Source organism: Panthera tigris, chromosome B1, assembly GCF_018350195.1.
Source record: "Panthera tigris isolate Pti1 chromosome B1, P.tigris_Pti1_mat1.1, whole genome shotgun sequence".
Taxonomy (NCBI): domain Eukaryota; kingdom Metazoa; phylum Chordata; class Mammalia; order Carnivora; family Felidae; genus Panthera; species Panthera tigris.
The window spans coordinates 70,485,451-70,498,868 of NC_056663.1; the positions used below are offsets into that span (position 1 = coordinate 70,485,451).

At 43.1% G+C, this 13,418-nt stretch overlaps 1 protein-coding gene across 3 annotated transcripts in view; it reads left to right on the plus strand.

Moving 5' to 3' along the window:
- Positions 1–5,796: 5,796 nt before the first annotated feature.
- The window catches only part of PDGFC (platelet derived growth factor C), a 205,147-nt gene continuing 197,525 nt past the window's right edge, over positions 5,797–13,418 (plus strand). The window contains exon 1 of one of the 3 annotated variants that reach the window (XM_007084205.3): positions 5,797–6,466. In XM_007084205.3, the coding sequence (XP_007084267.1) occupies positions 6,349–6,466 (118 nt within the window). In that variant the 5' untranslated portion in view covers positions 5,797–6,348. The remainder of the gene's footprint in view (positions 6,467–13,418) is intronic. The other 2 variants (XM_015538418.2, XM_007084204.3) reach the window with 2 other exon arrangements.

The window sequence follows — 13,418 nt, forward strand, 5'->3', positions numbered from 1 at the left end:
CCGCCATTGTGGAGGAAACCTAGAGGGGAAAGGTAAGACAGCTTCAATCAGAATGTTTTCGCCCCCAGTCCAGGGCCTAAGTGGGCGAAAAGCCCTGGAGTAGAAAGGGGAAGACCTGAATCAAATGGTGACTGTACCTGTCATTGATAGTGTCACCCTGGGAAAACTCATTATCCTCAGAGCTTGAGTTTCTTTACAGTAAAATGGCAAAGCTGTGATCATCCTGGAAGGATTGGTGGGCAGATTCAATGAGAAAATGTATCTGAAGGTGTCAAACAGTTCCTGGGACATGATAGGTGCTTCAAAAAGTAAATTTGAATCTGAAGAATTCTTTCCTCATTTTTATTTTCTTGGTTGGCTTTTTTGAACTATAAATCTTTTGAGCTGCCTGTGAGAGGGAAACCTGTTTTTTTTTTTTTTTTTTTATCCTCCATGGAGGACAGGTGAAAGAAGATTCAGATGAAGAGAAAGGAGACAAGGTGGTCCAGGAAGATGAGGAAAATGTCAAAGCAAAATGTGCTGATAAAACAAAATTTGGGAATATAAAATGATGCCTTAACATGTTGCAAGGTTTTAGGATATAAGAGGACAAGTATCTTTCTTACTGTAAAGATCGCAAAGAGCAAAACGAGTAAGAAACTCTTTTGAACCATCTTGAGCTTTAGAAGCAATGATATTTCTAAAATGTTCATTAAGTAGTGCACTGAGACTATCCACCTCTTCTGTCAAGGCTGTTAGCCAAGGAAAGGTCTCTATGTGAAACAATGATCACAAAGTGAAAGGGTTCTTCTCCCATGACCTTTGAAATAAGAGGGTCGCTATCCGAGAAAGGAGGATCTGTAACTGGGCCATGACCTCTTTCCTATGATTTGTCACAATGCGCACAGCAGCCTTCATATCCTATACATGATTCCAGGGAGAGAAGAATGACATCTTATTGAGTGGAGGATATGACCAAACACAGTGTTAAGTTTGCTGCCCACATGTTTAGGGGATGCCCCTTGCTCTCAGGATTGTTTCACATTCTCACTGACTCTACAGAACAGTAGGAGATCGGCCATCTGTTCTTGGCTAATACCAATATTATTTCCTTATTATTTACAACTCACTCATGTGCTATCACTATTCTTCTTTACTTTGAAACCACACTCTGCCTCTTTTCATATTGTTATCATCATACAAAGCAAATATTAAAAATTGAAACGCGGATACCTATACATAATTTATTTAGGTTTCTTGAAATCAATAAAATTCCTGATACTTGCATTAGTCATTGATTTCCAAACTCTTTTTTACTCCTTCTCTTTTTGTTTATCAGTAGAACCTGTCTTTCCAAACTCTATTCATAACAGATGAAAGAGGTCTACCTTGATTGGCCAAGTTTAGGGAGAAGAACCCCTTTCATCATCTCTTGCCAGCCACCAAGTCACCTTTGGAGTTGAGGCTAAGAAACCATTGTTTTAGCCATGTATTACCACAGAAGCACAATTAAGTTAAAAAAAAAAAGTTTTGCTATCATTATCTCTAATAGCTCAGAGAATCAGAGAATTCTAGAACAGTAAGAGGATTGAGACAGAATCTGGTGTAAATTTCTTATGTAAAGAAAAGGGAAAGAGGATTTCTAGATCGAGGTTGGACCGTCTGGTAGTGGTAAAGCCAGACTAAGTCCCTGGTGTCCCATCTCTGGGTAAAATGATCTTCTGTTGTGGTAGTTCACAAGTCACCAGGCCTCTCCTTTCTTTGGGGCTGTTTCTGGCTATGTACTCCCTCTGAATTCTGTGTCAGACAAGCACTTCTGAGATTTTGAAAAATATCTTTGCATACTCAACCATGATTTCAAAAAGGAAACTGCAGCTTTACTTCAATGGGAAAAGCCACAGAGGGTCACCCAAAGGCCAGTTCTTGTCACCTGTTTCCTTGGCCACATACTTCTAACTTCCTACCTCCCAACTCCCTTCCCCAGAAAAGTAAAAATCAAAAAGTGCAGGGCCTTAGCTTAACCCTCTACTATTTGCCACAGTGAGCAGGTTTCTCAGATTAACAGTTGTTACACGGGCAGGTAAAGGGTGATTGATCTAAAAGTAAAATTTAATCAATAGTGTGTTTTACAATTTTTAGGTTAGAAAAACAGAGTATTAATATATCCTAGATATCTGGAGCAAAGTCATGCATTCCTCAAGATGGGTATAGTTGGAGAAAATAGAGAAAAGGGTGACTCTGGGAGGGACTACTATATATTTTTTTCTAGAACACTCTTGGAGCACCTGGGTGGCTCAGGCAGTTGAGCGTCCAACTCTTGATTTTGGCTCAGATCATAATCCCAGGGTTATGGGATCAAGCCTTGCATCGGGTTTTGTGCTGAGCATAGAGCCTGCTTTTAAGATTCTCTCTCTCTCTCTCTGCCCCTTTCCCCTTGTGCTGCACTCTCTCTCTCTCTCTCTCTCTCTCTCTCTCTCTCTCTCTCAAAAAGGAAAAAAAAACGTCATATGACAATCTTTATTTCTGCTATGATCTATGGGCATTTACTTCCTTACTAATAATACCTCCAGCCCCAGGCCTCATTTAAATGCAGATGTAAGTGTTGCTTGTCATTCTGGAAACACAGTGGGCATTTAGGTAGATCAGAAATTTCCGAACTTCAGAAACTCACGCTCAATTATCTGCCACTAAAATGCTGAAAAGTTAGAGTTCTGGGAAAAATTGTAAAATAATTTTGTACATATACCTATATGTGTGTGTGTGTGTGTGTGTGTGTGTGTGTGTGTGTGTGTGTGTTTGGATCAAATCAGAAGAAGACAGAGCAAGAAAACCTGTAATATTTGATTTTCTGAGGCAAAAATATATCCTTATGGTTCTTGCCCTCCTGGGTGTCACATGACTAGCTACATGAGTAACTTGCTTTAGATCTTATTTCACTTAAAAAAAATTAATAGTGACACCCATTCTCCCTCCCCCAAATTATTATTGTTAATAACCAAGTACATTCTACCATGTTCTTCAATAGGAATTTGTAGGTAACAGTGTTCATGCATTCAGCCTGAATGGGCACTCCTTCCTAAGGTTTAAGAAAACATGAAAACCACAAAGAATGTTTGCAATTATTTTCTCTTGGTTGGCGGAACAGATGCCTTTCCTCAAGGAAAATGCCTTAGGCCAAAACAAAGCCATATTCATTCAAAATATATTGTTCAGTAATTGTGCAGACTCTGGATTACATAAAATTGACTTTCAATGCAAGGGCCCCACTTTTCTAGGAAAGGTTTATAAGCAAAATGGAGCAGGAAGACAGGCAGAGGATAAAGTGTTAAAAGAATCAACTATGCCAAGGGCAAGGGCAGTGCAAGGAACAACAATGCAAGTACATTGAAAGGAAACCAGTTGATGTGAACGTGATTTTGTCTAGGGGTCATGCAGGAGCACCTGGCTGGCTTTATTTATAAGGTGATTGTCAAATCAATCTGTAGAATATGGATGAGGTGAAACGCAGAGGTAGAGTATTATTCTAGATCATCTGTAACTTTTCAAATACAACCTTCATGGTGAAATTCCAGGGAGAATGTAAGTGACTCCAATAAAGAAAACTGTCAGTCAGTCAAGAGTGTTTATTTATTATCCCCCTGAGCCAGGCACTGTTCTAGCCAATATGAAATGATACAAAATAAAGAGTAGTCATCACCCTTATAATCTCATGAGAGCAAGTGGATTAAATCTGCAGACACACACACACACACACACACACACACACACACACACACACACTCTATGTGGGTGGTCAAGAAATGTCAACTATAGGGACATTTAACAGCCTCATTTAGAAAAATCCTGATTAGAAAATTAACTTACAAAGTTAGAAGGCTTAATTACAAATTAGTAATTAGTTTTATTACAAATAGATGAAAACACACTCATAAAGCGTATCTTTTATATAACAAGTCTCATTATGTTATTAAAATTGGGAACACCCCTACCCCCCAAATCTACAAAGTAGTTTTGGAACATATTTGTCATGCAAATATGGATTCACTGTCATGTTGGGGAGCTGCTGAAGTGCATAAAGTAACAAGCCTTGTGTCTGCTAACCTGTAAATTCTTTCAAGTCAGAGAATGGGCCTTGTATATTTGCCTTGATATCTTGTACTGTGAAGACAGAAGTGGTAAAGAAATAAGAATGAATGAATGAATGAATGAATGAATGAATGGGATAGGTGAGTAAAGAGGAATTGAGCTTATTTGAATTTTAAGAAGCAAAAAAAAAAAAAAAGAGGACCAGGATATTGCAGAGAGGTCAAGTTGGTGGGTCTCAGTGGGTGTCCAAATACAGGGAGAGGGCTTGGCCTTTTCAGCATGACTGAGGAAGGTCAGCTCCTGGTTTGGTCCTATCGGTGAACGTGCCTTTCTCAAGCATCCCTGGATCCTTTTAAAGGGCAGCTCTCCTCCACCCTCAGTAGATGGCCTTGCAAGGCCAGAAAGGGTCTCCTGAAAAAGAGCCATTTGAGACTCCACGCATATTTCAGCATGTACCTTAAGGCTATATCCTTTCTTCCAGCCCCCCCCCGTGGAACACCATACCTGGCCAAATTGTTTGCATGGACTTAATTTAACAAGAGGCAGGGTGCCATTTGTGATGATTTGCTTGCCACGGGACTCTCTTGATATTAATTTAATGAAGTTCAACTAGTATGCAAGCTTCCGGAGAACAGAAACTTTCTTGTGTTTTCACTACCGCCGCCCCAGCTCCTAGAACAGTGCCTGACACAGTAGGCGGTCAACAAATAACAGTGTTTGCGAAATGAATGAATGTTGCTGTTAATGTGCTGGCTGTTTGTCTTTACTTTTCTTCTCTCCATCTCGCTTCAGAGAGCTGGCAACTGAAGGGAAATCTTTGAAATCTAATTTCCCTTCTTCCTCCGGTCCAGAAACTCTGGCCAAGCCTTTGGTTACGGGGATCCCCTCGGAAATTAATGACGAGTCACGACCACGGGGGGCGGGGGACGAGGGAGAGTTGCAGGAAGTTCTTCTGCACTCAGTTTTGCGTCTGCAGTACCCTTCGCCACCCATCTTGCTCTTTATTTGGGGCTAGGGGTGTCCCGGGGGAAGGAAACCAGGGGCCGCTCCGGCTGCATTCCTCGCCTGGGCCGTTTAGGTCCTGTCTGCAGCGAGCCCCGCAGCACCCCCTGTCTGTGCCAGCACCTGTTGGACCGCCAGTTGGCGGCCCGAGTCGGCGCGAGCGGACGCGGCCCGGGGCTGCCCCTCCCGGAGGCGCCGACCCTCGCCCGCCCCTGCGGCCGCCCGCGGGAGAGCGGCTCAGCCTCCCCCGCTCGCCAGCCGCGCGCTCCGCCCGGGCTCTGCCCACGGCCCCCTCCTCCCGACTGCCGCCGGCTGGGGGAAGGTAGAGAAGGGGAGGGGACAAGCCGGAGCCTTGGGCCGCCGGCCTTCTCTCTCTACCCCGTGCCGAGACGCCGCGCGGAGCCCCGAGGTTTGCGCGGAGCCCGAGGCGTGGGGGGAGGGGACCGGGTACGACTGGAGCCCCGCGGTGACCCCGAGCTGCCGAATTTCCCTTGGCTTCGAGGAGCGGGGGACGCACCCAAACAAGGTGAACTTTGGTCGCGGAAAACTCCAGCCAGGTGCCGGGATCCGTGCTGCTGCGGCGGTCGGGACCGGGCGCAGGCTGCGCGCCGGGCTGGGGAGCGGGAGCCCAGCGGCCTCCCTCCGCCGGCGCCCGGGGCGGCCTCGGCCCGGAGCCCCCCGGCCTCGCTCCGGCTCCGCGGCCCCGGGGACCCGCCGCGGCGCCCTAGCCTTGTTTCTTCCCCCTCCCCCTTCGGGGGTGGGGGTGGGGCGGGGGAGAGGGGCGCCCGGAGAGCGCATCTATTGGCAGCTTTGTTATTGATCAGAAACTGCTCGCCGCCGACTTGGCTTCGGGCTGGCTTCGCTCGACCCTTGAGTTTTCGCCTCTGTCCTGTCCCCCGAACTGACAGGTGCTCCCAGCAACTTGCTGGTGACTTCTCGCCGCTCCCCCGGCTCCCCCGCGTCCCCACCCCCTCTTTCCTCCCTCGCCTTCACCCCCACCCCCACCACTTCGGCACAGCTCAGGATTTGTTTAAACCTTGGGAAACTGGTTCAGGTCCAGGTTTTGCTTTGATCCTTTTCAAAAACTGGAGACACAGAAGAGGACTCTAGGAAAAAGTTTTGGATGGGATTATGTGGAAACTACCCTGCGATTCCTTGCTGCCAGAGCAGGCTCGGCGCTTCCACCCCAGTGCAGCCTTCCCCTGGCGGTGGTGAAAGAGACTCAGGAGTAGCTGCTTCCAAAGTGCCCGCCGTGAGTGAGTTCTCGCCCCAGTCAGCCAAATGCTCCTCTTCGGGCTTCTCCTGCTGACATCTGCCCTGGCCGGCCAGAGACACGGGACTCAGGCTGAGTCCAACCTGAGTAGTAAATTCCAGTACTCCAGCAACAAGGAACAGAACGGTGAGTCTTTTCCCCCCTTCTCCCCCTTCTTGTTTCTCGCTGTATGTGTTACGTTGGCATTGTGCGTTAGTGTGTGATGTACACCAGCCTGCGAGGGTATTATCGTCTCTCCATGCAAACACGCGCTGCGTTCATTGGCATGGGCTTGAGGAGGTTACGTGCAGTTTGCAGCTTCGGGAGCTGCCACAAAGCTGTAACAGGGCAACGTGAGTGCCACTGCTGGCTCAGTTAGAGAGGACATTCTGGGAGCGATTGTGAACGTCAGTTCAAACGCACATTGCAGAACCTTTCATTGCCAGAGTTATAAGTTCAAGAACTGCCTCTAAAAATGAGTCCAAAATGAATGAGTCTTGGCATGTTTGACTTTACTCAGCTTTTCTTTTTCATGGGGAGGGGGATGTTTGAGGAAATCTATCAGCTGCATTAACTGAAGCACTCAAAGTGGAAAGGCATCAGTTAATCAGTAAGTAGATAGGAAATACACAGGTCAAGAGGCTGCGTGGACGTTTTTGGGAGAGTTAAAAATGTATTTCTCTTGCGCTCTGTTTTTTTTTTTTTTTTTTTTTAAATGTGCCTTTGTACTCTGAAGTCCTTACCTTTCTGGTGTGTGTTTTTATATGTGTCGGTGAATGACTGCTATTTTGTGTGTGCTGGAAACGACTTAATCCTGCATAGGAAATGAGAATTACTTTCAGCTTTCAAGTGTACCTGAAATGTTTAGAAAACTCTCAGATGCAAGTTCCCTTGGGCTGGGATTGCACAGAGCTGGAGAAAGGCTCCTTTCATAAAGCCAGGGCAGCGTCAGGGTGTGTAATTTGCTTAGCCTCTGAACCCCATATGATTTACATCATTCAATTTCTAAACTCTTTTTCTCTTGATCTACCATTATGAAGTCATTTTTGAGAATACTTTGTAAATAGAAATTTTATACTGCCCATGAAACCACAATGTTAATGTAGGCTGTCTAAAATTAGAATATTAAATACCCTGTTTACAAGTGGTGGCTCTTAACTTTACTTGAAAAGAAATGTGCATGTTTTTACTGCTTTGGATGCCATCTATTCAGAATGCAAGGATGCTGTCACTTTATTAACCAGGCGAAAGGAACACAAGCAGCGTACCTAGAAAATCAGAATGGTGTGTGCTCTGTTTTTAAGTCACAGCAACTTTTTCTTTATGTATTGGGGTGTTTTAAAACTTCAACTTTGCATTTAAACTCTCTGAAAGTGTTCATCTTTAAGAAAGCACAGAAAGTTTTAGAGTACAGAGATAGATTAAATAAGGATTCCTGGGATTTTTGTAGACATTGTTTGGTATTTGCTGTATGTGCAGTAAATATACATTATCACGTTTATCAGTCACTATTAATGTAGTTGCTTCTTACAACTTGCTAATGTGATGGCTCATGGCACCTGCAGGCTGCTTGAGCTGCTGATCAAAGGGCAGCCTAGGGATCTATCTCTAATCACAGGAGCTGCAGAGGACTGGGGGAAAGTGATCAAAGGAGCCCCAGCACCAGCTGTACCCTGGCAGGAAACAGATCAGACCAACCTTTGTTCTTTTTCATGTAAAATAAATGTCCAATTCAAAATATTGTTTCTTACTAGACAAGCTTCTCTAAAATGACAGTGCACAATATTCCTGGCTTCTGTCTTCTATTTTTTTATTGTTCCTGTGCCATTATCATTTCTCCTTCTGCTTCTGTTTTTATCAAGCCTGGCATCTGTCATCTTCCTGATTCCCTTTGCTACTTGTGCCTCTGATTGTCATTCTTTCTTGTGATCCGCCTACCATCACCTCTTTGTAATGGGCCCCAGACCTCTCCTGTGGTCGTTGGCCACTTTACTGAGTAGGTTCACACTCTCAGGAGAGGTGAGTTCATTAAGCCAGGCAGGCCACACACATTCTGTTGCCATCAGAGGCTGGGCCATTTCCATTCCTAAGTTGCATGATGCTAAAAATAGCCTGGCTGTTTCCTAATCTGTGGGTAGAGGATTGGGCTATGTTTAGCTCCTGGGAGGGTTGGCAGCAGGAAGTAACTAGAGGTAAGGGAACTACTCACCTTGTAGTTTTCAGCCTGAGAAGAAGTGGGACTATCCAGCACTAGGGGGCAATATAGAGCTATTTTCCTGCACATGCTCAGGTTGATTTTATGCTTCGAGGTTCCAAGATTTGAGGATAACAGGTAGGTGCCAAAGAAGCTCCACCTGGAATGTGAACACATTTGCTGGAACTTCTTCTTCTTCTTCTTCTTCTTCTTCTTCTTCTTCTTCTTCTTCTTCTTCTTCTTCTTTTTCCTTTTTTAATGGGGGGGGGGTGTTCCAATTTTCAATTCCCTTATGTTGGTATTTTTTGCCCTAATAGTGATTTATGGTTGATTTTTGATTGCCCTCTTGCTATTCTCAATTTTGATGATTGCCCAGTTCTGGAAGTACAGACCCTTCTGGAGATGCCACATAGAAATGTCATTGGTCCATTGTGTGCATTGCATCATTTTGTGAAAGGTCTTCTAAGTGCCCAGTGTCCAAATCGATCTATTTATTATGACTATAGTAACTCATTCTTGCTTTCAAAGACCTTTCCCCAATGATACTATCTTTTCTTCAGTATTCTAAAGTCTCAAATGTTGACACAATCAGATCCCCAGGACTGCGTCATTTCAGTATTGACTTAGTGTCCCAAGAGGTGTTGTAAATAAATGGAAATTGATGGCTGTAGCCAATGCTAGATATTTGGATTTAGAGTGAATCATATTCGGGTGCTTCAAAATTAGTTTTGAGGGATTGGTGTCATTTACCCTGTTATTATGACTTACCTGGCTTTTGACTTAATGCTATTTGCAATTCTTGCCACTTTGCTGTCAGAATAGTTTTATCCTCCAATATTATGAGTTACCTTTGTGTCCTTCATCTTGAACCTGACTTCTAACTGTGAAGTCTCACATATAAACCAAGGGTCTCCAGATGTAACGTAAAGGACATAAAAGATAAGAACACTGACTTATATAGGGTTCCTGGCCTATACTTCTTGAATGACCACAGGAAAAATTACTAATATCTGTGTGCACTCACTTAGAAGAGAATACCTACTCTGAAATTGACAAGTTCTGGGCTGGTTCTCCTGAGTTGTAGCAGAAGGGATCATATACATCAAAAAACGAAAAGAACCAAAGCTTACTTTGTCTATAGCATGTAGCCCCAAATAGACACCAATCACAAAGTTGTTGATGAAGTAAGGCCTCACCCACTTTGTGTCATTGGTAAGTGATTTTAATTCATCCATAGATCTGAAATGTGCTTATTGTTCTCATTTCCTTTAACCATTTTGAGTATAGATTTGGAATATGCCTCTATTAGGGTTATCCCTGTGAAAATCATTTATTGTATGTGCTCTTTTCCACAAGAACTTTTGTGGCCTGTGGGGCCATTTACTCTGCAGACAGGTGGTTATCTAGTGATGCCTATCTGAGTACATGTATCTTATGCTTGTGGCTTCTCTGTCTCTCTCTCTGTCTCTCTCTTTTTTTAATGCCAACTTGCTCCTCCTCTTCCTGCCATGTGCCTGTGTCTAACAAAGTTGTGTCCATTCCCCCTACCCTTTTAAGGGTACCCTTCAAAGCTCAATTTTACTGAAAATAGATAATCACCATCCCTAGAATGGTGTCCAAGAGTAAATAGTCTCTGACTGAGTGCTAAAGGGACTTCCTGTGAGTTAGTCTATAAGTTGTAGTGCATGACCTTCGTGACATTTATTTTTGTTGTTTAGAGGCTTTTTTTTTAAAGAACTTCCTCCTTGTTCTCTGCTCTGTTTGAGATTGTTGAGGAAGTTGAAGAAGTAAAGTGTCATTATGTAATGATGAATATTGTTTTTCACAATAGATGACCAAAAAAGGCCCATTCTATTTTTTGGGTAACGTTTCCCTCCTACCAACTGTTATCTTTTACACTTAATGTGATATATTTTATATTTACCTCTAAAAGGTGACCAAGTCTGTAGTAGGCTTTACATAGTTGTGAATAGACACCAGGATCTGACCCTAAATATTCCCCAGTGGTGGCGTTTTAGAGAGCTCCATCTTGGACACCAAAATCTTAGCTTTGTCCATTCTTATTTCGGCCTTCCTGACACTTATTTTTTTTTACAGATCTTCTTTATATTCTTTTCCACTTCATGTTTTTTCAGCCTTTATAGTGCCAGAATTCTGCTGTATGTACAAACATGCACATTTGTTGTAGAAATAGAATTCTAATCATAATGTGATGAGTGTTAAGTAAATAGTAATTGAATCAGTGCATTCATCATGTCCATACTCCCCCACCCCCATAAAAAAATGTTTCCAGAATTGCTAAAATTTTCCTCATGGGTTTCTATTGGTGTTAGCTCAAGTGGTAGAAGTCATAAAAGTCCCTTTATTTACTAGGTCTAGTTTTGATGTTTCTGGTTTTATTTGGAAGTACCACACGTAGCCAGAGTATCTCTATGCAATGCTGTATAATGTCTGTGTAACTCATATATGAAACAGTCTGTCTGTGATATTTTTCTCTACCACCTCTGCCAACTGTGGTGTGTGTGTGTGTGTGTGTGTGTGTGTGTATGTGTGTGTGTGTGTGTGAATCTCTCTTATTTCATTTCCTAAGGACACCTCTAGTGGTTGATTTTTATTTGGGATGCACCAGCACCACCCCACAGATTGTTAAAATCTTGAAATATTCCTAACGGGCTGGGAAGGAGCCAGTGCTCCTCTTTTAGGACAAACTGACCATCTGTGAATCAGAAACGACAAGGTTAGTGTTTGATAGTTCAGGAATTCTAGAGTACTATTTCCACCCCGCTGGCCTCCTTCCTGATTGGTTGGTGTGCCTGCCCCGTTGATTATTATCCATTTTCACACTTTTAGCTACTCACAATTTCAGTCATATTGGAGTTCCAACACCTCTCTCTTCTGCTCTCTGCCTGGCAGCAGAGGCCAAGCTGAGGCGTGAAGGACCTTGAGTGAAGAAAGGAGATGGCCTTTTTAAAGCCTCTTTCTTGCAGCTTCTTTTGTTGTGCTGCCTCAAGGGTTGGGGGCTGGGAAGTGAGATGAGGCATAGGGATGTGGCCTACAATGGCACGGGATTGTAGTCCTCAGTTGGTTGTCCTTATTTCTGTGGGCAGCACTGGTCAGGTGCATGTGTGTGGGTAGCCCCTTATTGGCATCTGAATTAAATGGATCACTTTCTCAGTGAGGTCTTTTCCTGACCACTGAATCTGAATTAGCCAGCCCTCACAATCACATCAAGGCTAACTAACTGCATAGTGCTTATTGTCACGTTTGGATATTCTTCTTGTTATTGAGTTAAGTCGTCGTCAGCGTACCCCGACCACCACCCCCAGAGTACACGAGTTCCCTGAGGGTATGGACCTTGTCTGACTTGCTCTCTTCAGGAGCTTGGAGCTTTAGCATCTGGAACAGGGGGTTGTATACAGTATGTGCTCAATAAATATTTGTTGCATGGTTCTGGATGTAGTGCCTTATTAGAGTAAGACTGTGGTGTTGGCTATAATATTAGGCCATCTTTGAAGATGTCTGTTGGTCTTGGAACTTGTACTTTGTTTTAGATTTTTTGTAGGAAGGTAAACTTGTTTATTTATTGGTTGTGATGGGATATGCCAATCAGAGTACTACTTTATAATCTTGGTAAATATACCATGTTACCTGGTGAGCATGTACCAAGCAAGTGGGTAAGTTTCCTAGAACTGGTGCTAGTAACTTTCTTAAAAGTGCCATTGGTGTGCATACCTCTCTCTGTGTTTTCCAAAGATGGGGTGTTGTGTGATATGGACCAAGGATCTGAATAATGGTAAATTTTAGGTGGCTAGACGTGCCTCAGAAAAGCAGTGTGCTTTCCATCATCTGCTTGTGGCTCACAGATAACTTGTGCGGGATGGACGTCAGCAATAAATATGGCGTGTGGAATGTTAGGACTGGAAGGATCCTGAGAGGCTCTCCTCACCTATGTGTAAAGCGAGACTTGGAGAGCTGAAATGACATCATCAAGGTCACTGTTGAGTGCAACAGTTTTAAACTGCTAATGTGGTGATATATTTTTGCTTGTGTAAAGAACCAACTAGGCAAATGGGATTCTCATTTTAACCTTCTGATGCATTGTGTAAAAGCCATTCTTTATTACTTTAGGGGGTTGCATGCTTTGTGGGTTGTGAAGGAAGATGGGACGCCCGTGGTCCTGCAACACAGCTTATAAGAACACTACGGAAAACAATGTGAAAGTAATCACATTGATTACATGTGACAGATACTCTGGCTAATATCTATTACAGTATTTCTGTTGGGGTAGCAATCTGACAGTTTGGCAAATAACTTGAAATGCTATGTTTAGAATTGTTAATATTACATGTCGAGACTTTATTTTAAGCAGGTGTACCCGATCCATGGATGTTTATTTCAGTATTTTGGTTTATGAATTGATGATGAAGAGGATGGTTGACATTTGAATACTTGATTCCACAGGGAGGTTTTTTTTTTAAACAATAATTTTGAGCATTTCGTTTAGGAGGATGTCTCCCTGGTACAAGTTCCATGGGAATGACTAAATAAGCATGGCTTAGTGGGTTCTAGAAAGCACAACCTGTTATTCTTTCGAATGAATTTAATGAGTGGCCTTCATTTTTATTTACATTATAATATATAGGATATTCTATGCCAAGGTTCAAATTTCTCTTGAATGTCAGCAACATCAGGAAATAAATTCATAGGTGCGGACTTGAATGGCCTGCCAAAAACAGGATTAAATGACCAAAATTCTGTTTGTAAATTTTCCAAATCTGAGAACAAAAGGAGCTACAAATGATAAAGAGGCGTCATACTAACGACATTTATCGTTAAAGTCAAGTTACTCAGAGTGATTTTGGGAGTAGCATTAGCTCATTTCGTCTTTGACTTCACGAGAATGCA